At 46.3% G+C, this 27,403-nt stretch overlaps 1 protein-coding gene across 2 annotated transcripts in view; it reads left to right on the top strand.

Moving 5' to 3' along the window:
* The first annotated feature begins 298 nt into the window (after positions 1–298).
* Positions 299–27,403, top strand: part of DDAH2 (DDAH family member 2, ADMA-independent) — a 40,073-nt gene continuing 12,968 nt past the window's right edge. The window contains exons 1-4 of one of the 2 annotated variants that reach the window (XM_082263434.1): positions 299–387; positions 11,844–12,326; positions 22,818–22,917; positions 25,089–25,162. In XM_082263434.1, coding sequence (XP_082119560.1) covers positions 12,063–12,326; positions 22,818–22,917; positions 25,089–25,162 — 438 coding nt within the window. In that variant the 5' untranslated portion in view covers positions 299–387; positions 11,844–12,062. Of the gene's footprint in view, positions 388–3,695; positions 3,803–11,843; positions 12,327–22,817; positions 22,918–25,088; positions 25,163–27,403 lie in introns of those variants that run through there. The other variant, XM_082263433.1, reaches the window with a different exon arrangement.

The following is a 27,403-nucleotide window of genomic DNA, read 5'->3' as shown; positions in this document are numbered from 1 at the left end:
TGCTCCCCTATGGCACAAAGGTCATAATGGTACAAATCCTGCTGGATATGGGGATGTAGATGAGTGCAGCACCTGACTGGGTTGGCAGAGGTTCCCCTATGATTAAATAGGGATACAGTGCCAGGAATTTTCGGGCTTGTTCTGAAGGTTCTTCGTACAATGGGATCATGTATAAAAACAGATCAGATCATGTATAAACAGGGCGATTGCCTGCTACTACTGCTCCCTTTTTGGCAGGAGAGAGCCACGGCTTAGGGAAAAATAGGTGTGATTTGTACTTCTGTGGAAGGAAAGGGTGGAATGGAATCTTGGAGGGCTTGGAGCTGAAACCCCGTCCCTCCGATCTGCGTATTAGGAGGTTGGTGACAGCACTGTAATGTGAATAAGGTGAGTGGTGTCCCTGTTCTGTGTATTTAGGAGGTGATCAGGGCCCTGTCTGTGTATTAGAAAAGGACATAATTTCCCTTTCCTTTGTATTAGGAGACCTGGTCCCCCTTGTCCTTTTATATTGGGAGGAGACCCGGTCTACTTTTGAGGGGGACCTCATTTCCGGTCCTGTGTATTAAGAGGCACGCATGGGGCCCTCTGTCCTTTGTACTAGGAGGTGAGCATTCCACATTTTAGGATTGTCTGTAGACTCTTTATCCTGTGTATTAGAAGATATGAGGACCCTCTGTCCTGTGTAAGAGGGGACATCATCCCAAGTTTCAGGATTGGATGGATACCTCCATCCTGTGTATTAGGAGGTATAGGGAATCTCTGTCCTGTGTATTAAGGGGTGTGCTTCTTGGATTGGCTTAGGACCCTCTGTCCTGTGAATTGGAAGGTGTGAAGACCCCTCATCCTGTGTATTAGAAAGCAAGCATCCCACGTCCTTGGATTGTCGGAGGATCCTTATCCTGTGTATTGGAGGTGCGGGGGCCCTCCATCCTATGTATGAGAAGGTGTTTAGGATTAGGCTGTGGACCTTCTGTCCTGTGTATAAAAATGTGGGGACACTCTATCCTGTATTAGGGGAGCATCCCATGTCCTGTATCCCAGGTCTTTGGATGAGGTGTGGGGACCCTCTGTTCTATGTATGAGGAGGCAAACATCCCATGTTCTAGGATTGGCTAAGTCCCCTCCATCCTGTGTATCAGGAGGTATAGGGACCCTGTATATTAAGGGGTGTGCATTTTTATCTCCTAGGGTTGTCTGAAGACCCTCCATCCTGTTAGGAGGCAAGCTTCCCGAGTCCTTCATCTCAAGACGTAGGATTCTGTGGACCCTCCATCCTGTGTATAAGGAGGTATGGGGACCCTGTGCATTAGGAGGTATGGGGACCCTCCATCCTGTGTATAAGGAGGTATGGGGACCCTGTGTATTAGTGGGTAGGGGACCCTCCATCCTATGTATAAGGAGGTATGGGGACCCTGTGTATTAGGAGGTATGGGGACCCTCCATCCTATGTATGGGGACCCTCCATCCTATGTATAAGGGGGTATGGGGACCCTCCATCCTATGTATAAGGAGGTATGGGGACCCTGTGTATTAGGAGGTATGGGGACCCTCCATCCTGTGTATAAGGAGGTATGGGGACCCTCCACCCTGTGTATTAGTGGGTAGGGGACCCTCCATCCTATGTATAAGGAGGTATGGGGACCCTCCATCCTGTGTATAAGGAGGTATGGGGACCCTGTGTATTAGTGGGTAGGGGACCCTCCATCCTATGTATAAGGAGGTATGGGGACCCTGTGTATTAGGAGGTATGGGGACCTTCCATCCTATGTATAAGGAGGTATGGGGACCCTCCATCCTATGTATAAGGAGGTATGGGGACCCTCCATCCTATGTATAAGGAGGTATGGAGACCCTGTGTATTAGGAGGTAGGGGGACCCTCCATCCTATGTATAAGGAGGTATGGGGACCCTGTGTATTAGGGGGGTAGGGGACCCTCCATCCTGTGTATAAGGAGGTATGGAGACCCTGTGTATTAGGGGGGTAGGGGACCCTCCATCCTATGTATAAGGAGGTATGGGGACCCTGTGTATTAGGGGGTAGGGGACCCTCCATCCTATGTATAAGGAGGTATGGGGACCCTGTGTATAAGGTGGCATGGGGACCCTCCATCCTATGTATAAGGTGGCATGGGGACCCTGTGTATAAGGAGGTATGGGGACCCTCCATCCTGTGTATAAGGAGGTATGGGGACCCTCCATCCTGTGTATAAGGAGGTATGGGGACCCTCCATCCTGTGTATAAGGAGGTATGGGGACCCTCTATCCTGTGTATAAGGAGGTATGGGGACCCTCCATCCTGTGTATAAGGAGGTATGGGGACCCTGTGTATAAGGAGGTATGGGGACCCTCCATCCTATGTATAAGGAGGTATGGGGACCCTGTGTATTAGGGGGTAGGGGACCCTCTATCCTGTGTATAAGGAGGTATGGGGACCCTGTGTATAAGGAGGTATGGGGACCCTGTGTATAAGGAGGTATGGGGACCCTGTGTATAAGGAGGTATGGGGACCCTGTGTATAAGGAGGTATGGGGACCCTGTGTATAAGGAGGTATGGGGACCCTCTATCCTGTGTATAAGGAGGTATGGGGACCCTCTATCCTGTGTATAAGGAGGTATGGGGACCCTCCATCCTATGTATAAGGAGGTATGGGGACCCTCCATCCTGTGTATAAGGAGGTATGGGGACCCTGTGTATAAGGAGGTATGGGGACCCTGTGTATAAGGAGGTATGGGACCCTCCATCCTGTGTATAAGGAGGTATGGGGACCCTCTATCCTGTGTATAAGGAGGTATGGGGACCCTGTGTATAAGGAGGTATGGGGACCCTGTGTATAAGGAGGTATGGGGACCCTGTGTATAAGGAGGTATGGGGACCCTCTATCCTGTGTATAAGGAGGTATGGGGACCCTGTGTATAAGGAGGTATGGGGACCCTCCATCCTATGTATAAGGAGGTATGGGGACCCTGTGTATAAGGAGGTATGGGACCCTCTATCCTGTGTATAAGGAGGTATGGGACCCTCTATCCTGTGTATAAGGAGGTATGGGGACCCTCCATCCTGTGTATAAGGAGGTATGGTGACCCTCCATGCTGTGTATAAGGAGGTATGGGGACCCTCTATCCTGTGTATAAGGAGGTATGGGGACCCTGTGTATAAGGAGGTATGGGGACCCTCTATCCTGTGTATAAGGAGGTATGGGGACCCTCTATCCTGTGTATAAGGAGGTATGGGGACCCTGTGTATAAGGAGGTATGGGGACCCTCCATCCTATGTATAAGGAGGTATGGGGACCCTGTGTATAAGGAGGTATGGGACCCTCTATCCTGTGTATAAGGAGGTATGGGACCCTCTATCCTGTGTATAAGGAGGTATGGGGACCCTCCATCCTGTGTATAAGGAGGTATGGTGACCCTCCATGCTGTGTATAAGGAGGTATGGGGACCCTCTATCCTGTGTATAAGGAGGTATGGGGACCCTGTGTATAAGGAGGTATGGGGACCCTCTATCCTGTGTATAAGGAGGTATGGGGACCCTCCATCCTGTGTATAAGGAGGCGAGCATCCCAAGTCCTAGGATTGGCTGAGGAGCCTGCTGTGTGGATTTGCAGATCCTGTAGGAGGAGAGCATGGAGCTGCTGGAAGGAGGGAGGGAAGGATGGGGAGGGATAATGGGGGGGAGATGAGGGGAGGGATAGGGGGGAGGCAGCAGGGACGGTCTGGACTGGATGACCCCCAGTGTTCTGCGGTTTGGGGACAAGGGACAAGGACTCATCACGTGCCTGGAGCCTGTCCTCCCTGTGTGGTGAGTGGATTGGGTTTCCCTGGGTCTGGGCCTCGCCCTGTCTGTCACATTCCTCCTGTCAGTATGTGTGCTCCTCCAGACTGCCTGCACACTGCTATCATTGTGTCCCCTCCTGTCTGTCTGTCCCTCCGCCCTGTGTCTCTGCAGGACCCCACAGTCCCCCCCATGTCCCTTCCCCCGTCTGTCCCTCCTGTACACCAGGCCTGATCACCATGGGAACCTATGGGGCCCTGCCTGCAGATTGCAAGCTTTTCTGCCCAGACTCCTGATAGCCTGACTGTCATATACAAAGCATATCATGTAGTGCAGCTCTGCAAGCCTGGGGTTAGGATAATAGGTTAACCCTGTCTGTGCTAGCAAAATCCTATTCTTACAAACCTGGTCCTTCAGCTTTGAGGAACTACTAGACCCAGCATGCTGTGGCTGCAAATGCCAGTACTAATGGGGAGAAGGGAGGGGGAGGGGGGGGGCTACTGGGCCCAGCATGCTGTGGCTGCACTGCAAGTGCAAATGGGGAGGGGGACTACAGGACCTAGCATGCTGTGGCTGCAAATGCCAGTGCAAATGGGGGGAGAACTACAAGTCTCAGCATGCTGTGGCTCCAAATACCAGTACTAATGGGGGAGGGTGGGGGCTACTGGACCCAGCATGCTGTGGCTGCACTGCAAGTGCAAATGGGGAGGGGGGGGGGCTACAGGACCTAGCATGTTGTGGCTTCAAATGCCAGTGCAAATGGGGGGAGAACTACAAGTCTCAGCATGCTGTGGCTGCAAATACCAGTACTAATGGGGGAGGGTGGGACTACTGGACCCAACATGCTGTGGCTGCACTGCAAGTGCAAATGGGGGGGGGGGGGGTGGCAACAAGACCTAGCATGCTCTGGCTGCAAATGCCAGTGCAAATGGAGGGAACTACAAGACCCAGCATGCTGTGGCTGGGTCTTCAGGTAGCAGAAGTCTAGGCAATAGCATGCAGAAATTTGCTCACATTGTGATGAGAAGGGTTGAGCAAACGTTCTATGTGCAGAGTTGTAATGTCTTATTCTAGTCTATGGTACGCAAAAAGCATTAAAATGTATATAAGCCCCAAACTGAATCTTCTGTCACTGTATTTACTTCCTTTGTTTGGTAAATCTATCATTGCCAGTGTTTTGTTCTAGCTGTTCAATAAGTGCACAGAAAGTAGATCCTGCCAGAAATTCAGTGAGTGTGCTGACAATTGTGCTCTGAATTCTTTATTACCCCTACCTGAGGTTTTACTGTGAACTACAGAACACCTCCCCACTGTTAGATAAAAGGGGAAGGAGGGAGGGGGCTCTGTTGTCCTTGCATTCCCTGTCTTGGGCCTCATTCATGCTGGTACGGTTACACCTGTGCCTAGAGGACATTTTTTTTCAGTGCTTTCCGTGCGGTTTAGGTGCAGTCAGATTAGCGATCTCTAGAGCAAATCCAATTCTGTGTGTCCAGGATCTGATTACTCTAAACACTACTTTTTTTTTTTTTTTTTTTTCTTTTAATGCCACTAAAGCTGAAAAATCTGAACGCAGGAAAAGTGATCTGGGAGGCAGAAAAGTTATTTGTACCGGCCAGATGACTTCTCCTGCGTTTAGAAGAGCGAAATGGAGAAGTGTCAGAGTGAAGGAAGCCTTCAGGCCCATAGACACTTGGCGTTTGGCCCCCGGCATGGAGTTCTGCTGTGGATGAAGGGCACTATGTGCTGGCAGCCTGTCAAACTCTGAGTCTGGCATCTGCTGCGGCTGGACTGTGCACCTGACCCTGTATGTTTTGGGCAGATGCGCAGTGCTGTATCTTGGCCTAGGCCAACAAGGCCCAGGCCTAGGGCAGCACTTTGCTAGGGGGCAGCAAAAAAGCTGATGGGGCTGCACTGATGTGCTGCCCTGATGGGCACTAATAGACCGCACTGATGGCCACTGATGAGGCAGGACTGATAAGCTGCATTGATAGGGCTGCACTGATAAGGCAGCACTGTTGGGCACTGATATGATGCACTGGTGGCCACTGATGGGGCTGTACTGATGGCCACTAATGAGGCTGCACTGATGGGCAGTAATGAGGCTGCACTGTGAGCACTGATAAGGCTTCACTGATGGGCACTGATGTAGCTGAACTGATGAGGCTTCACTGATGGTCACTGATAGACTGTGGTTGTGGTCTGGGGTTTACAGATGACAGGGCGGGTCATAAACTGTAAAGGGTCTGGCCTTTACAGGACGGGGTGGGTCTTATTTAAATTAGGGGTGCCCAAGTTTAGTCAGGCCTAGGGCAGCACAAAACCTAAATACACCACTGAGTATGTGGGTCCGCTGCACCCGCTCACGTGGGGTAACCCGCAATGCCTGGGATCAGGTGGAGACTGCGGTCATGTGAAGAATCCAACATAAAGGCACTTCCCCCGTCTTAGAACTGAGCCTTCTGTGTGCAGTAATAAAGTGCAGAGTTCCTCTAAAAAGCAACTTGTCCAGTGTCACTGCTGCTGCACACTATAGCTTGTATGTTGCATTAGGAGGTAAGTGCACAGCCGGTGCACACTTCACCAGTCCAGCGTACCTCTGTAACCTCACTCCCAGTAACAGAATGGGGTCCCGCCGAGCACCTAGCATGGACTTCATGTGTGTTCTCGCTTAACCTTTTCCTTCCTGTGTCACATGACCAGGCCATAGATCTGTGACACTAGGTCTGCTCCCGGTTGCTATGGGAGTTGGACTGCTAGGGAGGGGGCCAGAACAACAACCCCTTCCCCACTACCGGAGGACTGGGTCACCCTACCAGGCACCATGCTTACCGACTGGTTTCTTGTAGCTTGTTCCATCGCTGGGTTACCCATAACAACATTCTTCTTCCTTGTCTTGCAGCATTAACCTTTAGTAGCAGTGTTACTTCATACCCCATACTGCATTACAGACCCCGATTCTTTGGGATAGACCAGAACCAGCATGCACCTCTTCAATACCTTCAGTCTTTCATCCTAATTAACAAAACAAATGGGCCCAAGCATACCTCCATGAGGGGAGTCCATATAGGCAGGGCCCATGACTCCTGGAATCTTCAGCACCATCCTTGCGGTTACAGGTTGGTTTCTGCACCCCCTATACCAGTGATGGTGAACCTTGGCACCCCAGATGTGTTTGGGACAACATTTCCCATGATGCTCATGCACTCTGCAGTGTAGTGGAGCATCATGGGAAATGTAGTTCCAAAACATCTGGGGTGCCAAGGTTCCCCATCACTGCCCTATACCCATGTTCTGTTCTCCAGCCACCAACCACCCCCTGATCTTAGCTGACCCCTACCCCCCCCCCTTTTTTTTTTTTTTTTTAAGGTGGGCCCAGCTACCAAAGCCGAAAGTCCGGAAACTGAGCCAAAAATGTAAACCCTTTCCCCAGCCTGGGCCGGATGCTAACTACACGACACATGCATTTCAACCTGCCTACAAGTATGCAGCCATGGATGGATTCCCAAAATGCAAGAAGTCTGTGTTCTGGGCGTTTGTTCCTAGGTGCATACCGACAGAAATGGAAGAGCCATGAGTCCACCACCCAGCCCTATGCAGCCGCATCAGCTGCCAGACTCTCATTGAGTTGGACAGTGTGTCCTGTGCCCATGGCTAAGGGGTGAAACCCCAGTGTGCCCAAGGCTAAGGGGTGAAACCCCAGTTTTTTTTTTTTTGCAATGCACCAGCACTCAGCAGATTGCTGGTGCCATGCAGGTCTCCAGCAGATCTGCCAGTGGATTGGATTCCCTGTGCATCCCTTCTGGCAAGCAGATACAATTTGACATGAACAGAGCATGAACTACCATGGCGCTCCACAGCACCGTGCTAGTTCATTGAAAACTATGAGCTGACAGCTGCAAAGGCTGTTGGACCTTGTAGTTTTTCCATTTGAACCCTGCACGGCCGCGTTTGTTGCAGAGTGTGACACAGATCGCAGGGGGGAGAAGAAACCCCTCCTATACCAAGCTCTTTCGTTCAGATATACCATTTACAGGGATGGGACACACCATTTACTTCTGGGTGCTTACAATAATCCTCTTAACATTCCCTTCCCATTCAGATAAACAATGCTGCTGTCCAAAGGTGCCCCTGTGCTCCTTCATCCAGAGTGGGGGCATGCTAATACATGGGGTAAATTTACTGGTCAGATCACCAGGTGGAAACTGGGAAAAGCCTAAAGAAAACGAATGCAGCCACCACATGGAATGATCGGTAGGCTGCAAAATACTTTTGGTTTTGGGTGTAATATCGCTTTAAAGTGTAACTAAAGGCAAAACTTTTTTTCAGTTTTAGGGCTCTTTCACACGGGCGATCAGTTTTTTGGCTCCGCTCCGGTCTTTTTTTTTTCACGGAGCGGATGACCCTTGTGTCATCCGCTCCGTATGTCCGCATATCATCCCATCCGTTTGCGGATGATATACGGACATAATTTATGTCTATGGGCATTGCTGATGTCAGCGGATGACACCACTGACATCCGATTTTCCTTCCTTTCCGTTTTTTGAACGGAGGAAAAATAGGGTTCTGTTCCGTTCCAAAAAACGGAACAGAACTGAAAGGAAGAAAATTGGATGTCAGCGGATGGTATTCCGCTGACATCCGCAATGCCATTGACTTACATTATGTCCGCCAATCATCCGCAAAAATATAGGATGATTTGCTGACAAACGGAGCGCCCGTGTGAAAGGGCCCTTAGATGGTGGAGAGGGATTAGAACCCCCTGTCAGTTTTTAGTGCTGTCTGTGCCCCCTTTAAGGAGATTCACCCTCTCTATTTGTTCCTCTCTATTTTGTTCTGTTTATCATTAAAAGTAAAAATCTGGTGGGTGTGAAGGCCCAGACCCAAATAATTTTGGGACACCCTCCATAGTAAAACGTTTTGGTCATTGTCCACATTGCAGAATTTTATCCTCCATTTCTTTTCCTGACCCTAACAAAGGGTGATTCTCCCTAATAGGGACAGTAATTTGGTCCTGACAGAGGCTTAAACCCATCCCTGCAGGTGTTCTGGTTGAGCTGCCTGCCCACCCATATGCAGGAAAACTGTAAACAGTGCTAGAATCTCAGGTACAGCGAGTGATGACATGGAGAGCTGTGTGCTGTTGGTCATGCAGCTTTTACTTTTTCAGCTATTAGGCCCTCAAAGTCAACAAAGGGGATTAAAGTACAAAAACATATTTTTTAAACCACTATTATGTATTTATGGTTGTCAGGCAGGAAATCCGTGTCCTTCATTATGTTTTCTACTGTCAAACCTTCACACCCCCCCCCCCCCCCCCACTCCTTAAATGATGCATTAACTGACTAATCCAGACTCACTCCATTACGTTCATCTAAGGCTGTTTACTTTGGTTACCCCCTATGGGACTGGACTTGCTTTTAGGACCAAACATTCATCTGCTGCATCGTATGGGGTGACCAGATGTGCAGGAATAATGTCCTGACAATTGCCAACACTTACCGTATGACCACACAAGGGGCCTCCTATTTAAATGTTATAGAGAAAAAAATAGTCTTTTTTTTTTTTTTTTTTTTTCCCCTCGAAAAATGACTGCTGGGAGTTGGCTGAAAATAGTGCATTGTTGTCCAAATAACAGATTCTACTTTAATTTTCATATCCTAATAAAGATATAATAAAAAAAAAAACTTTGAATGCACATGTGTCAAAACACAGCGCCTACGGGCTGAATCCAGCCCGCCAGGCCATTTCATGTGGCCCTTGCACCTCTTCTATATCTGCAGCATCCCCTCCTCTCTGCCCCCACCTTGTCTCAGCAATCGACAGAGAGAAGGACAGAACTCCTCTGCCAGAACCTGTTCATCTTCATGCAGCAATGGAAATGCTTTTCTCTCCCCGCCTCTGCAGTCGGAAGCAGAGAGGAGGACAGAACTCCTCCTACAGATCCTGCATCCCATTGTCTCTGCCTTCCCTGGTCTCAGAATATCTGACTCCAGCCCTCCTCTGGTCCTTCTCCAGAGCCTGCACTTCCTGCTTCTCAGCTCTGCCCCCAGCTTCTTTCTGGTAGCAGAACAAGGTAAGAGGGTGCACTGTGATGTAAGGGAGGGATATCTAGTCTTACACGATAAAACTGAGTGAGTTTGGCTCCCCTGTTCTAATGCTATCCAGGAGACCCTGAAGTTAAGGTTGAGAATTCTAGGTACTGTTGTTGACTCAGGCAGTGAAACAAGGACGACAGAAAAAGAGGCATTACCATTTTTTCGTGAGTGTTTTTTTTTTCCCCCAAAAAATTGCGTTTGAAAAAAACGCTGTGCAAATACCATGTGACATAAAAGTTTGCAACGCACACCATTTTGTTCTCTAGGGTCTCTGCTAAAAAAAAAAAAAGATATAATGTTTGGGGGTTCAAAGTCCTTTTCTAGCAAAAAAAAGTATTTTACATGTAGGAGCGAAGTGTCAGAATAGGCAGGAGGTGGTTAAAGTGATTTGATCAGCACAGGATCACGTGTGTATGTATGTATGTATGTATGTGTATATATATATATATATATATATATATATATATATATATTAAATATACAATAGCATACCTGTGAAGAGTCAGGAGCCCATTTCGCTGCATTGCGATAACACTTGACGTATTAAGGTAGCCCATTCATTAGAATGGATGGCAATGCAACAAAATGGACCAAGAATCAGAAATTCAGAATTTTTGTTTTGGGGGGGGGCGTTAAAAAAACGCATGATGGTTTCCTAACATGCATTATGCTATGTTGACAGGCGTGCGATTGAAAAAATGACTGGCATCGCAATGCACTAATGCATACCCTCCTGCCCCTTCCTGGGGAGGTGTAAATGGGCCCTGAATATGCTTACCATTCCCTCAGCCCATGTCTTGAAATGCTGCTGCTTTTGCCGCTCCCCTTCTGCTGCAAATATTCAATACTTCGGGTGTGTGGTATATCTGTTCCCTGCTGCACACCGTGGTGTCTCCTGTTGGGTTGCACATTTGCTACAGGACTACGAGCCAGAGGAAGGAACCACAGAAGGAAGCGGGTATTCAACCCTCTCTAGAAAAAGCAGTCGGGGAGCAGTGAAGAGGTGGCGTTAGAAGAAGTGATCGACCGATAACGGTTTTTCATTGCCGATACGGACATTTTGGCCACTATTTTCATACGTTTAAAAAAATGTTTTTTTTTTTTTTTTTTTTTAACTTGACAGGTACTCTTGTGAGGGATCTGGGGTCTAAAAGACCCCAAATCCCTCCTCTGCACTTAAAGCATTCAAAACGCCAAGTTTGGCTGTTTTGAATGCTGTAATTTTTTCTTAATCTGGTGCCAGTACCCGGAAGTGATGTCATGACTTCACTTTATTGCTTATATCTTTAATTTGTACATATTTGAGTGTCCTATTCAATTACATTTGTAAATGGAATTATGCTATGTGACATTTTACCCAATATTTGGAATATCGGCAATATCATCCAGTTCCCAGGCCGATACAGATATATCGGCAAAAGTCAATATTGGCCCTCGGTACATCGGCCTTTCCGATAATCAGTCGATCCCTAGTTCGAAGGCACAGCCTGCTAGAAAAGAAAGTCTATTCACTCTTCTCTTAGAAATGTATGTCTGCTGTATGGGGTTTATTTGATAAAACTGTAAAATAGTAGTATTTGTATTACCAAACACCCATATAGGGGATTGGTAGTTGTGGGCTGCGTGGGGACTTTTTTGGTATCGTACTCATGATGTAGAACACATGAATTATATAAAATAAATGTTTTATTATATATTACAATAATTAAAAATGTAATTTCCACAGACATTCAACAAAATAGTAGTAGTGATATTTTTCCTTTATACAAGTGACCCTGTGGTGACAAGTCCACTTTAAATCTCACCGCTGCACACAAATTATTCTTTCACTGAAGGGTCAAAGCGACAGCAAGAAATGTAAAGCCACTTGTGAAATCTACTTTTTTTTCCCATGAAACTGTTAATTTGTCATTGCTGAGTGTTTACATTAAATATGTATGTTGTGAGGATACTTGTCATTCCTTCTGTTGCAGGATGTGAAGCCAGGAAGGAAGCGGGAGACGGTGAGAGAGAAAGAGGAATCCATCCAGACGGGAGACTGGAGGAGAAGACAAAATCGGACCGGCTGAGAGGGCAGGACAGAAGGACCGTAACAGAGGCAGGAGGACCCTCCAGGACACCATCTGCTGGCCACAAGTGACAGTTCTCCCAATAAGTTGCCTTGTACTTTCTACCCTTCTTCTGCTTTAAACATGATTGGTAGATACACCCACGCAGTGGTAAGAGGGGTCCCTGCCTCCCTAGCGCAAGAAGCTGATGGGCAAGTGGACTTTGCAAGGGCTCAACGTGAGAGTGGTGTGTACTCTGGCATCCTAAGGCAGAAACTTGGCCTCCAAGTGATGGAGTTGCCTGCTAGTGAAGACCTTCCACGAGGGCAGCTGATTGGGGACACAGCAGTAGTGATAGCGGATACGGCTTTGATCACCCGTCCAGCCATTCCTGCCAGGAGGAAAGAGGTGAGTGCAGAGATCTGCTTCTAAACATGCATGCCACAGGTTCAAGGGATTCTCTGCATGGTTGCCAACAGGTTCAAGGGACCCTGTGCTGATGTGCCAATTCACTGAGTGGACCCCATGAGCCACCTAAATCTAAATGGCAGTTCCCTGTAAGAAGAGGTATTATGCTTACTGTATCACTGTACTTACCTGTTCTGCAGCCGATCCAGTGTGGTCTCATGCTGAGCTGTCAGTGACGGCTTCACTGTGAAGTGTGCAGGAGAGGCAGCCGACAACGTGAGCCCCATAGTAACTCTATGGGTGACATTGCTTCCCAGGCATTTCCCAGACGTTATCGGTTCTCTCCTGCCTATAGCATCCACCGCTCAGATCAGACTGGAGCAAATGCAGAACAGCTAAGTACAGCAACTTTTACTTTACATGGCTAGATAGATTAGTCTTAGACTGTGGTGTAGAGTAGAATTAACCTTTGTTAATTTTTGCATAAACTTCCACTTTTTAAAGCAAACTTGTCTGCAAAACAGGAAGGCTGTCATTGCTGACCTCTCCTTCCAAGATCTCGGTCGCTGATGCTTTCACTTCAATATTTGCTAAGTCACTGACCCAGACCCTGCCAGGTAGCTAGAATTTCAGATTGCATCCACCAATGAAAGCATACAACTTTTTTTTCTCTTGATGGGTGTGCTGTAATAATGGTAAGGCTGTATCCCAAGCCATTGGTCACGACAATTCTACAGATATAGGCTCTATGCTCAATTAGAGCCAATAACTGACCACTGTTACCTGAAGGGTGGTCAAATAGAAAAGACTTTGTAGACAAATGGAATGCCAGTGGTCACATGACTGCACTTTGGAGAGATGTGGGGCTGTTAAAGCTACAGGACACTAAAAAGATTTGGTGGCCTTTGTACATTTTGAAAGATCATTTAGGAGGATGGCCTCCAAAAGGAACACACGCACACACCTACTTTCAAGAGTGGGGGAATCTCGTGACACTGCTCTGATTGTACAGCAGCCATCTCCAGGTGCCTATGAAGTCTCTTTGCCCAGGGAGAAAAGTGACTGGTTTCTAAACTATCAATGAAGTGACACCTCTGTGTGATGGCCTCTCACCTCACAGCTGTAAGGTTACAGCATAAATGGATATCTTGCACTGTGAAATCCTATGCTTCCAGGGATCATCCTGTTGTGGACTCAGCTGGTGGCTTAAAGCGGAGTTCTGGGCACAGAAACATTTTTTCAATGAACATACCCCCGGGACAGTCAGGGCTAGTACATTCCACAATGGCTAGCCTCTGATCTGTCACGGTTCGCACTTACCTGCAAGAAGAAATACTCACTTATAAAATTTCTTCCACAGCGTTGCCATCTCTGTTGTGGGCAGCTGAAGCCAGCGCGATCCTCTTCCGCGTCTTCTTCTCCCAGAATGCGCCTTCACCGGCCCCTCTCGTCACTTCCGGTGCGGCGCCGCATTCCTACACAGCTTCTGGGCATGCCCAGAAGCTGTTTAGCAGGGAATGCAGCGTCGCACCGGAAGTGACGAGCGGGGCCGGTGCCGTCGCATTGATTCCTGGGAGCGATGACGTTCAGCTCCCAGGAATCATTGCAAACCGGAAGTGACGGCGCGGGCCCGCGGCCACAGAGGGAGGAAGTGGAAAATGGGTGAGTATTTCTATCTACAATTACAAGGTAAGTAAAAAAAAAAAAAAAAAAAAAAAAAAAAAAACCCTAACTATCCAATTCCTTTTCAGGGGAAGCAAAGCAAGCGAATGGTCACAAAATCGATTAGGTCGATTTTGTGCCAGGAACTCCGATTTAAGATGGTAGAAGGACAGATATCCCATCTATGGTGGTATAGCGGGCTCTTCAGATGTATCGTCCAATGTTAATAATATGTGTAGGAAAGAAAAAGCTCCGATTTCCCAAATTCATTAAAGTATAGATAGCTTTGAAACAATCCCTTATTCCGTGGCGGTACAAACCTTACATCCATGAGCAGCAAGCTTGTCATCCACCGGCCCTTCCAGTTTGCCTATCGCTCAGTCCCGACACATAGCGTCATGCCCACATGACTTCATCAGGGAACTTATTCTGATTATTTTTGAGGACTATTAATCGCCTTTTTTCCCTTTTTAATGATTTTTTGATCCTATATTCTCAATTTCACTGTCTTTTTAGACCTATTTGTTATTTTGAGTACTTATGAGATAGTTGTCTTCTTCCATTTATTGCAATCTGGCTATCTTCTGTTCGCATTTTCTTTATATTATATGCACCCTTTAACCTCCCACATGTGTATCTGAGGCTGATGAGCTGGTATCTGACAACGCAACACCAATTTTTTTTGTATTTGTTTTTAGAGCTTAGGATTGGCTAATCGGTGCCTGCAGCAATTGGTTATACATACCCACTTCTATATCGATAGCACAGGAGTATCTTTGTATTCCTATCTCAAGGGTCCTACCCTTTTTTTATTTTATTTTTTTTTATTTTCAGAGCCCCTAAACCTAAAGCAGTCTGTTATACATATGTAGCACTGCCCCCTCGAGGGCTGCTGGCTAACACACTCTCGGGTCCCCCTGGGTTACCATTGGCAACACTGGCATTCACAAATTAACACTTTTCTTCTTGGCTCAGTCAAAGATCAGTACAGGGATATGTAGTTGTTTTTTGGTGTTTATTTTAAATGAGGATGGGATGACTTCCCATACTGCTTAGGAAAATTATCCCGCTGTCATGAATTGCACGGTCAACACTTTTCACAGCATATGCACAGACATGACCCCAACACGCCGCTCCCCGTGTCCTGGGTCACTACTCTCTTTACCCACACTTGCACCAATTACTGTAAAGCAGACAGTCCTTTTGTACATTACAGTGCATTTCTTCCCCCATCAACTCTCCTGCATTTTACTTGAGAACAGATACTGTTTCTTGGGTCAATGTCTGTCCATTGCCCATGGCAACCACCGTTACTAACTTGACTTGTCAGCACACTTTCACTGATCACTGTAAGGCAGACCTTATCCTCTTCACTGACACCTCAGTACATTACTTGGGAAAGCATGGCATCACTTGACGGGATTTCTTGGCCGTTGCAGCTAGCAACCATTGTGGTAACCCAGAAGTGCATCCCAGACGAGCCCCCAAATGTAGCACTGCCCCCTTGAGGGCTGCTGGATAACACACTCTCAGGTCCCCTGAGTTACCATTAGCAACACTGGCAGATTAACACTTTACTTCTTGGCTCAGCCAATGATCAGTCCAGGGTATGTAGTTGTTTTCTTGGTGTTTATTTTAAATAGGATGAGAGAAGGGAAGAGTGGGATACTCCAGATTAAACGATTCACAATGGATGAGGACTCCTGTCTGAAGATGCAGCCCGGCTGCAGATTCACCTTGCCACTAGATGAATTTCGGTTAAGTCTCTGTACAGATCATTTAGAACCTATCGACCGGAACATTTTAAGCTGCAGGCGTGTTTTTTTTTTTTTTTTTTTTCTTCTGATCTGAATACCACCGATTTCAAGTGGGCTTTGCATTTCTATAGTTCCATTGACTTGACTTTTATGGAAATGCAAACAAAAGCCTGTAGACACAGTATGTCTAAAGTGGAACTTGATTCAGAAAATTAAGTCCTGCTAGATCACGTCAGGCTGGCCCCTTTTGCAGATATAGCTATGTAAAAACTTAAAAAAAGAAGCGTCTATACTGTTTAAAATCCAGCAATACACTGTTTCACCCTGCTCTGCACATGCTCAGTTGCTCTCCCATTTTTTTAGGCACTGTTGAGTTTGTAGAGGCCGATCTGCGGTCGGCCTTAAAGCAGAATTAAGACCTCCTATCCTTTACAGCCAAGGCTTAAACTGCAACTGCATTGGTGCTGCACATGTGATCAGTTATGACACCAGCCATTTGATGGTTTGAAAGTTTGGTTAAGGATACAAGAAAATGTGACAGTTAGCAATCCTGGCATTCCAGGAATTTAACGTTTTTTTTTAAACCGTTAAATGAATAGGTTTAGTTCTGCTTTATGACTTACTGCTGTTTGGGGGCTCTGAGTTTCAGCAAAATGGTAGCCTCCAGCAAGAAGCAAGTTGTTATGGGTAAAGTTACATTTTAAGCCAAAATTTTCCTTATTTTTGCCTTCTGTATCTTACTGGGGAGATCTTCCATATATTGCTCTGTGTGGAAACTGCAGAAAATCAGAGGAAATATCTCAAAAATGAGGGGAAATCAGATTAGAGGATGAATTTCCCTAGTGAAGGCATAGATGGCAATAAAAACCTGACCGTTGCTAAAAAAAAAAAAAGCTTTTGAGATATTTATTCACTAAAAAGGTCTGTTTAACCAGTTTAGTACCATGCTAAAGCACAGTAGGATAGTTCTGGGAGGGCGTCCATAGATGTCCTCCGAGAACCACGCCCCCTGATCGCCCTCTGCGGCACACATCGGGCATGCTTTCTGACAGCTGATTGCAGATTGGGCTAAAGGGACAATCCCAGTAGCCCTTTACCATGTGATCAGCTGTGTCCAATCACAGCTGATCACATATAAACTGACTTGCCTGTAATTGGCAGTCCTTTCCTCATGTGTTGTGTCTGTGTGGGAAAAGGAGAGCCAAGAACCTGCAAGCCTGTCATCACAGTCACATTTTGATTGATGGATGATCCGCCTCCTATAAAAGCATCAGGACCCATGCATGCTTGTAGTGGATTTCGAGAGGCAGGGATTCCCATAAATGAATTGTTCAATATTACACATGCAGCAATCGGCTATGAAGTCCATCCCACCTAGCCCCCCCCCCCCACTGCCACCTTACGAATACCCTACCTCCTCTCATCCTCCTAATCACACCTGGCACCCCACTGCTGCCTTGTGAACACCCTGCTTCCTGTCATCCTCATCCTCCCCCTATAACCCACTGCCAACTCCTAAACACCTGCATTGACAAAGCAGCTTATTCCAATAGTGAGAGGACAAGGGGGGGTCGGCTCCAGGAAGAAGGGGGGCGGTAACTCAGGAAAGGTTAGAAAGGTTGTGGTAGTTGGGGACTCAATTATCAAGAGGACAGAGAGGGCAATCTGTAAAAAAGATCTCGTGAACCGAACAGTTTGTTGTTTACCGGGCGCCCGAGTTCGGCACATCGCAGATCTGGCAGACAGATTGATGGGGGGGGCTGGGGATGACCCAGCGGTCATGGTGCATGTGGGCACTAATGACAAAGTTAAAGGTAGGTGGAGGATCCTTAAGAACGATTTCAGGGACTTAGGTAATAGATTGAGGAAAAGGACCTCCAAGGTGGTTTTCTCTGAAATACTGCCTGTACCTCGAGCCACACAGGAGAGGCAGAAGGAGATTAGGGAACTTAACAAGTGGCTAAGGAATTGGTGTAGGAAGGAGGGGTTTGGGTTCCTGGAGAACTGGGCTGACTTCTCAGTCGGCTACCGGCTCTTTAGTAAGGATGGGCTGCACCTTAATGGGGACGGTACAGCTCTTTTGGGGAGAAAGATGGCCACCAAGTTGGAGGAGCTTTTAAACTAGGAGACGGGGGGGAGGGCTCAGAAGTAGAGTCAGTCAGGAGGGAGCAGAGGACTGAAGGCAGCTGTAGGGTCAGCAGCGACAGTAGGTCCACAATGTCAATTGACAGGTCTGTGCGGGAAAATCTCAGACCAAACAGGAATAAACATAACCGCCAATTGCGCTTAACTTCCGTAAAACTAAGAGGGGTATATGCTAATGCCAGGAGCCTAGCTAATAAAATGGATGAGTAGGAAATATTGGTACATGAGGAGGACATAGACCTTGTGGGAATAACAGAGACTTGGTTCGACCCCTCACATGACTGGCTGGCCAATATCCAAGGGTATTCGGTGTACCGGAAGGACAGGGTAGGAAAAAGAGGGGGAGGGGTATGTCTCTATGTCAAGAACAATATAAAGGTGATAGAAAGGAGTGACATTACGGATGGGATGAGCATAGATTTAGAATCTGTGTGGGTTGAACTCCATAGGGAAGGAGAAAAGGGGAAAGTAATTGTGGGGGTTTGCTATAGGCCACCTAACCAAGGGGAGGAGGTAGAGCTGGAATTCTTAGCACTAATGAGTAAAGTGGCAAAATTGGGATCAGTCGTCATATTGGGGGACTTCAATTATCCCGACATTGACTGGGACGAGGGGACTGCACACTCACAGAAGGCCCGCCTATTCACGGAAACCTTACAGGATAATTACATGTCACAGTTGGTGGATTCTCCGACTAGAGAAAATGCAGTCCTGGATCTATTGATCACTAATGACCCAGACCTAATCTCGCAGGTAGGAGTCCAGGACAATCTGGGCTCTAGCGATCACAGGATGATCACATTTAGTATAAATAACAATATAACAAGGCAAGTGGGGAACATAAGAACCCTAAACTTCAGAAGGGCAAACTTTCCAAAATTGTACTCATTGATGGAAAGGGTAAACTGGGACCAAACCCTGGGATCCCTGACCACAGAGGAAAAATGGGAATGCTTTAGGAACATATTAGGCAAAGGCATCTTGCAGTGCATTCCTATGGGAAATAAATTTAGAAGAGACAAAGCCAAACCTGGCTGGCTAAACCGTAGCGTCAAAAAACTTATTAGGGGAAAAAAATTGGCCTTCAAGAAGTATAAATCAGAGGGCACAGTATCGGCTTTCGAGCAATACAAGGAGGCAAATAAGAAAAGTAAACAAGAAATCAAGATGGCTAAAATCAACTTTGAGAGACAAATAGCGGAGGATAGTAAAAAAAACCCAAAGAAATTCTTTAAATATATCAACAGCAAAAAAACTAGGGCAGAGCATATTGCACACATAATTAACAATGATGGGAGGATGGTTACAGAGGACACTGAAAAAGCAACCGTGCTGAATGCTTTTTTCTCGTCAGTCTTTACACAGGAAACGGAGGGGTACACTGACCATGACTGTTTGGTTAGTAGTAATGCACAGGACTTGCCACTATGGCTAACAGAGGGTGAAATCAGGGAAAGGCTGGATAAACTCAACACAAACAAATCACCAGGCCCGGATGGCGTACATCCGAGAGTACTCAAGGAACTCAGTAAGGTTATATCCAGACCACTGTTCCTGATCTTTGCTGACAGTATTAGGACAGGAGATGTACCAGGGGATTGGAAGAAAGCTAACGTGATTCCGATATTCAAAAAGGGCCAGAGGCATATCCCGGGAAATTATAGGCCTGTCAGTTTGACATCAATAGTATGTAAACTTCTGGAGGGGATGATAAGGGACTATATCGTAGAGTTTGCTAAAGACAACAACATCATCAGCAGTAACCAGCACGGGTTTACAAATGGGCGTTCTTGTCAAACCAATCTATTAACATTTTACGAGGAGGTGAGCTGTGAGCTAGATAGGGGGAGACCAGTGGATGTGGTGTACTTGGATTTCGCTAAGGCGTTTGATACAGTTCCCCACAAGCGCTTAATTTATAAAATAAGATCTGCAGGTATCGACAGCAGGGTTTGCTCTTGGATACGGAATTGGCTTAAAGGGCGTGTCCAAAGAGTGGTAATAAACAGCGCATACTCAGACTGGTCTGAGGTAGTAAGCGGGGTGCCCCAGGGCTCAGTCCTGGGACCAACCTTGTTCAATTTATTCATAAACAACATTGAGGTCGGGATCAGTAGTTCGATATCAGTTTTTGCAGATGACACAAAATTGGCCAGAGCAATAACTGCACAGCATGAAGCAGATATCCTACAGAATGACCTGGACAAAATTACAGAGTGGGCACGGACATGGCAAATGAGGTTTAACGTGGAGAAGTGTAAGGTTTTGCACTTGGGGACTAAAAACATAAAAGCACAATACACGTTAGGAGGGGAACCCTTGGGGGAATCAAAAATGGAGAAGGATCTGGGAGTCTTGGTTGATGATAGATTAGGCAACAGCATGCAATGTCAAGCGGCAGCTGCCAAAGCCAGCAGAATATTGGCATGCATAAAGAAAGGGATGTATTCCAGAGATAAGACTATAATCCTTCCACTTTATAAAACTCTGGTCCGACCGCATCTGGAGTATTCTGTCCAGTTCTGGTCGCCAGTCCTCAGGAGGGATGTGTTGGAGCTGGAGAGAGTCCAGAGAAGGGCAACTAAACTAATTAGGGGATTGGAGGACCTTGACTATGAAGAGCGTCTACAATCGCTCGATTTATTCTCCCTGGAGAAGAGACGTCGGAGGGGGGACATGATAGCAATTTATAAATATCTTAATGGGGATCCCAGCTTAGAAAAAAAGCTGTTCATTCGAAGGGATTGCATGAGGACTCGAGGGCATACAATGCGATTAGAGGAGAAGCGTTTTAACCTCAGGCAACGTGGGGGGTTCTTTACTGTTAGGGCTACAAGATTGTGGAATTCTCTACCACAAGAGGTGGTTTCTGCGGGTAGTATGGTGGCTTTCAAAAGACTCTTAGACTTACATCTCAAGGATCAGAACATTCAGGGGTATGTGAGATGATTACAGCCACACACACCTACACAGGTTGAACTGGATAGACTATTGCCTTTATTCAACCTCACCTACTATGTAACTATGTAAGGTTCTCTTCTCCACAAATGTGTCATAGCTAGGGTTGCCACCTCACCCCCTTAAAACTGAACATATTACACAGGTTCTGTTGCAGATTAAGGTGCTTTTATCTGCATTCAATTCACATCAGAACCTGTGTAATGTGTTGGGGTTTAAAGGGATAAAGTGGCAGGTAATGTAGTCTGTGGACGGGGGCATATTGAAATATGGAACATTATGTTCACAATAAAGATGCCACCCCAGGTGATTATGTTACTAAGCCCACAATCATAAAATCAATCTGTATATGCAGTAAAGAATGCTTGTTATACTCACTGTGGAACCTAAGGGGTTAATTCTCTGCATTGTGTTAAAAGGCTGTTTGATCCTGTCTTCTCTGATCCTCCCCTTCTTCCGCTGACTCCAAAAAATAACCTCATATGTTAGTCTATGGAGTCAGGCTGCACATGCTTAGCTTGGTGTGTTTTGCAAGAGAGTTGTGTGTTTTTTTTTTTTTTTTTTTTTTCCATGGGAGGGTGCAGGTGATCAGCACAGGGCCAATCGGCACTGTCCAGACAGAAGGTCAGGGGTCCTGAAGCCTGACAGGACAATCGTTTGTTTGAGAAATGAAAACTCCTACAAGCTTTCCCTACACACTAATGCAAGTCACAAGACTGCTATATGCTGCTGATGAGAAGTTATTGAGCAGTTTAGATTTACTAAAATAATTGCATTTCCATGTTCTGTGTACTGTGCGAGACCAGATATAGTGAATGCAGGTCCTGGGTTTAGTAACACTTTTAAGACCTTCACTGCAAATCCAGAACTGCGCCACCCACCTGTGCTTGAAGTCCCCAAAATACTGCAGAACATTGGTTCAGTAGATCTTTACCTAATGTGGTTTATTGCATCCACAGTGTACATGTGTGGGTACTTCTCTACAGGATTCGGGACAATTTGGGACATAGTTTATTGTATGGCCTGTCCAGTGTTTATTGTATGGCCTGTCCAGTGTGCACCAAATCTCAGAGCAGGGTTGTAGACGAGTATATTCTTTTATGAATGTGCTGGGGAGGGTTTGAGGGACAGAAAGGATTATCAACTAAAGGTAATCTTACAATGACAGATTTTCTCTCATTCAGCCTCATCCACATTACACCACATGGGTGGAGAAAAATGCACTGCTGGTTACTGTATTCAGCAACCATGGCTGCCTGAATACAGTGGTACAGTTCATGGTTTGGTTGATTTAATTTTCCACCCAGCTCTAACTTTTTGCTTTCAGGCTTTACAATCTTGTCTATGGGCAGACATAGGCTGCTTGCACATGTTTTGAGGTGTGTGTGTTGGTTTTGTTTTTCTTTTAGGCCCCTTTCACACTATCTGTCTGTCGGACGGATTCCGTTTTTCTCAGCGGGGGATCGAGCCGCCGATCCCCCGTTGAGCAGGAGAATGACAGCTGTCTCCGCGCTGTGTGCGTAGACACAGCTGTCAGTTCCCCATGCATCTCTATGGGGGAAATTGGATGGGAATGGACCGATGGTCTGTTCTCATCCGATCCGATCCTCTGGACGGATGGAAAATAGGGTTTCCATCTGTCCAGATTTGACGGATCGGATGTCAGCGGACATGTCTCCGCTGACATCCGATCCCCCATAGAGATGCTTGGGGGGACCGTTCAGATCCGCCAAAAAAAAACGTACAGGCGGATCTGAACGGTCCGCCTGTGTGAAAGGGGCCTAGATTTACCTTCCTTCCTTCCTTCCTTCCTGCTGTTGTTTGTTTTTTGTTTTTTTTTTTGTTTTTTTTTTATCTCCTTCCAAGACTGATTCTGTATTTTGTATTCAGCTGCTAGTGGCTTCCTAATCTGCCATGTGTTCTATCTTTGTCTCCTCCTCACTTTGCTTTTCCCATATTTCCCTCTCAGACAGAAGGCCTACAGAAGTTATTTGAGGAGCTGAAGTTCAGAGTCTGTGAACTTACAGACGAAAAAGCCACACTGGATGCCAGCGACATCCTATTCACAGGTGGGTAAATGTCCAAGAGAGTCTGTGTGTGTGTGTATCTAAAGCCTTCAAAGGGAAAAAAAAAAAAAAAAAGGATGAGCAAAGGGTTAAAACCCCATCTTTGACCCCCCCCCCACCTATCTCTTATTGGGGAGACTTCCCATCCATTTCAGTCTTAGTGATTACTGGAACAAGTCTTCCATTGCAACACTTTGGCTCTAGCCAATTGGTATATGACTGGGGAAATGGTAAATGATGCTCTGAGCAGTTGTAAACAAAGCAGTGCTTATGGTGAAGTAGCTGGTGGCTTTCTTTCTGTATGCACCCGCCCACACTGGCTCTCATGGAGGCCATGCTGGAGGCTGCTGGGACCTGACAGGAAGGAGGTAGAGGTACTGGTGAGCCAGGAAATGAACCCTTCCTGAAGTGATCAATATCCCTGGCAAACCCCTTCATGTGTTTGTGAATCATTCTGTGCTTTAAACTAGAACACTGTTCCTTGGTGACAGGTTCTCTTAAAGTGGTCTGGGGGAGCAGAACAGAAATCCAATCTCTGGTGTCAACTGGGCTGTGCGTTACATATGTATGATAGATTGGTAAAAGGTCTTCCTTTATAGGAACTTATGCAAGTGTTAAAGAGTATTTTCTTTCGTATTCTCTAATTCAATGCCTCAAGCCTTCTTCCTGTACAGACCTGTTGGCTTTATTGGAAAAAAAAAAATTGGGTTCTGTTTAGTTAAAAGGAATTTCCCTGAATGCATATATGACGTGTGTCTAAAGTTCAGTGAATGGTATCAGAAACAAAACCGAAGATACAAAAATAACTTTTATTGGCCTTCAAAATAATCGCCATCCTTCACAACACACTTGTGGCAATGTTCATAAAGCTTCTGGAAACTGTCAGCAAAGGCATCTTTAGGAATTGATAGTAGAACCGCTGTTACACATTCTTGGATTGCCGCCACGTTCGCAAATGTGCGCCTTTCATGGTGCTCTTCAGGCGGGGAAACAGAAGTCTGCAGTTGCTAGATCAGGGGAGTATGGTGGATGGTTGGGAACAGGTACGCCACACTGAGACAAGAGTTGGCACACACGGATTGCACCGTGCGCAGTATGGATCCTGGTCACACATGGTAATGAAATCGGCAGAGGTTTTTATTCGTTTTGCTTTCGGATTGTCAGCTTGTGAGGCACAAACTGGGACAGATCTTCCGTTTACCCAGATCTTCGCAGACAATGGTGTCCTTGCTAAAGCCCAATTCCTCCGCCATCAATGGTAGTCAGTTGCTGATCTCGTGCCCGCATTTGTTGCATTTGCTCAAACATGTCTGGGGTTCCGCTTGTGGACAGCCGACCCGAACGTGGCTCATCCTCAGTTGTTTGTGACTGGTTTAAACACTTTTGCGACAGGTAAAAACAAACCCATTTTGTGCTCACGGCTTCCGTGCTGTACACTTGCACCAGCATTTCATGTGTCTGTCATCGTTTTCCCCAATTTGTAGCAGAACTTGTTTACTTCTTGCTCCATTACACTATGACTCTTCCACACTGACTACGTTCGACTGCCTGCAGCAGGTTTACAGTCATGTGAACTCCACGCTAGGTGGCTCTTCTCTAGGTGTCTCTGAATAGCCATGTGCATGTGCGCCCACCTGGCCCATTTTGCCGTTTGAGATATTGGACCATTCCCCAAACTATTTTAGACTCGTATATTTGGCTGCTAGCACGCTGTGAAGCGGTCTTGTGTTATTTTTGTGTCACTACTAATTTGAGTCATTAATGCACCAGAATGGAGAAGAAAAAATGGTCACCATTTTTTGTGACACAGCACACATTGCAGTGATCTGCGGTGTAATGTATTGAGGTGCTATTGCAAATGAATGACTCTGCAAAGCACTAACGCACGTATAGTATAATCGCATACATTGTAGTTACCACAACACAATATTGTGAATCCAGCCTTGTTGTTTCTAGTCATTTGCACATTAAGAGAAGCCTGTATCCTTTTATTTATTATTTTGTAACTTGTCCTACAGTGTAAATGAAGGCTTTAAAAAAAATTGGCTTGGTGAAAAATCAATCCATACACATGGTTGTTCTTTTAATCAGTCAGTGTTCATATGTCTTCCCAACATGTCCTTTTTTTGTATAAAACCTTTTTACAATGCCGCCCACTGTTTGCTGTATTCCAGGTTCAGAGATCTTTGTAGGCTTATCCAAATGGACGAATCTTCGAGGCGCAGAGATGGTGGCAAAGACATACCAGGTGTGTGTGTGTGTAAAATAAATATATATATGGGGGAGGGGGGGTGTATATGTATACACTACTCAAAAAAATTAAAGGAACATTTTGAAAACTCATGCGATCCCATGGGGGGAAAAATATCATGCTGAATATCTATACTGATGTGGACTGGGTAATGTGTTGGGAAGGAAAGGATGCCACATCGTTTGATTGAAATGAAAATGATCAACCTTCAGAGGGCTGAATTCAGACACCCCAAAAATCAAAGTGAATAAACGATCCAGCAGGCTAGCCCGATTTTTGCTGAAATGGTCATTGCAGCAACTCAAAATGGTACTCAGTAGTTTGTATGGCACCCAAATGCATGCCCGACAACCTCAGGGCATGTACCTAAATGAGACAACGAATGGTGTCCTGGGGTATTTTCTCCCAGATCTGGACCAGGGCATCACTGAGCTGCTGAACAGACTGAGGTGCAACCTAGTGGCGTCAGATGGACCGAACATTTTCCCAAAGGTGTTTTATTGGATTTAGGTCAGGCGAGCGTGGGGGCCATTTAGTGGTATCCATTCCTTAATCCTCCAGGAACTGCTTGCTTACGCTGGCCAAATGAGGTTGGGCATTGTTGCGTACCAGAAGGAACCAGAAACCACTGCCTAGCGTAGGGTCTGACAGTGGGTTCAAGGATTTCATCCTAACACCTAATGGCAGTCAGGGTGCTATTGTCTAGCCTGTAGAGGTCTGTCCATCTCTCCATTGATATGCCTCCCCAGGCCATCACTTACCCACAGCTAAAACCGGTAATGCTGAACGATGTTACAGGCAGCATAACGTTTTCCATGGCTTCTCCAGATCCTTTTCACCTCTGTCACATGTGCTCAGGGTGAACCTGTTCTTGTCTGTGAAAAGCACAGAGTGCCAGTGGGGGGCCTGCCAATTCTGGTGTTCAATAGCAAATGCCAATTGAGCTTAACAGTGCAGGGCAGTGAGCACAGGGCCCATTAGAGGACATCAGGCCACCCTCATGAAGTCTGTTTCTGATTGTTTGGTCACAGATATTCACAGCAGTGGCCTGCCGGAGGTCCTTTTTGTAGGTTTCTGGCAGTGCTCATCCTGTTCCATTCACAAAAGATCAGATACCGGTCAAGCTGATGGGTTAAGGACCTTCTACGACCCTGTCCAGCTCTCCTAGAGTAACTGCCTGTCTCCTGGAATCTCCTCCATGCTCTTGAGACTGTGCTGGCAGACAGAGCAACCCGTCTGGCAGTGGCATCTATTTGATTTCCCAACCTTTTATAGGGTCCAGGTATTGCCTCATGCTACTAGTAGTGACACTGACCCCAACTAAATGCAAAACTAGTGAAAACTGTCAGTCAAGAGGAGTAGGGAAAAAATGTCACTTGCCTTTACCTGTAAAACCATTCCTGTTTTGTGGGTTGTCATTGTTGGCAATCTAGTGCACCTGTTGTTTAACGCCAAAGCAGCTAAAACTGATTAACAACCCCCTCTGCTACTTAATTGACTAGATCAATATATACAGTATCTCACAAGTGAGTACACCCCTTAAAATATTTACAAAAATGTATTATTCATGTGCTAACACTGAATAAATTACACTTTGCTACAATGTAAAGTAGTGAGTGTACAGCTTGTATAACAGTGTAAATTTGCTGTCCCCTCAAAACCACTCCATACACAGCCATTAATGTATAAACCGCTGGCAACCAAAGTGCGTACACCCCTGAGTGAACATGTCCAATTTGGGCCTAAAGTGTCAATATTTTGTGTGGTCACCATTATTTTCCAGCACTGCCTTAACCTTCTTGGACATGGAGTTCACCAGAGCTTCACAGGTTGCCACTGGAGTCCTCTTCCACTCCTCCATGACAATATCATGGAGCTGGTGGATCTTAAGAGACCTTGCGCTCCTCCACCTTCCATTTGAGGATGTCCCACAGATGCTCAATAGTGTTTAGGCCTGAAGACATGCTTGGCCAGTCCATCACCTTTACCCTCCACTTCTTAAGCAAGGCAATGGTTGCCTTGGAGGTGTGTTTGGGGTCGTTAAGTTGGAATACTGCCCTGCGGCTCAGTCTCTGAAGGGAGGGGATCATGCTCTGCTTCATTATGTCACAGTACATATTGGCATTCATGGTTCCCTCAATGAACTGTAGCTCCCCAGTGCCTGCAGCACTCATGCAGCCCCAAACCATGACACTCCCACCACCATGCTTGACTGTAGACACACTTGTCTTTGTACTC

The sequence above is a fragment of the Pelophylax lessonae genome, assembly GCF_965119305.1.
Source record: "Pelophylax lessonae genome assembly, chromosome: 7".
Taxonomy (NCBI): Eukaryota; Metazoa; Chordata; class Amphibia; order Anura; family Ranidae; genus Pelophylax; species Pelophylax lessonae.
Note: the sequence above shows the minus strand (reverse complement) of the source record. Positions and strands in the feature narration are given on the sequence as shown.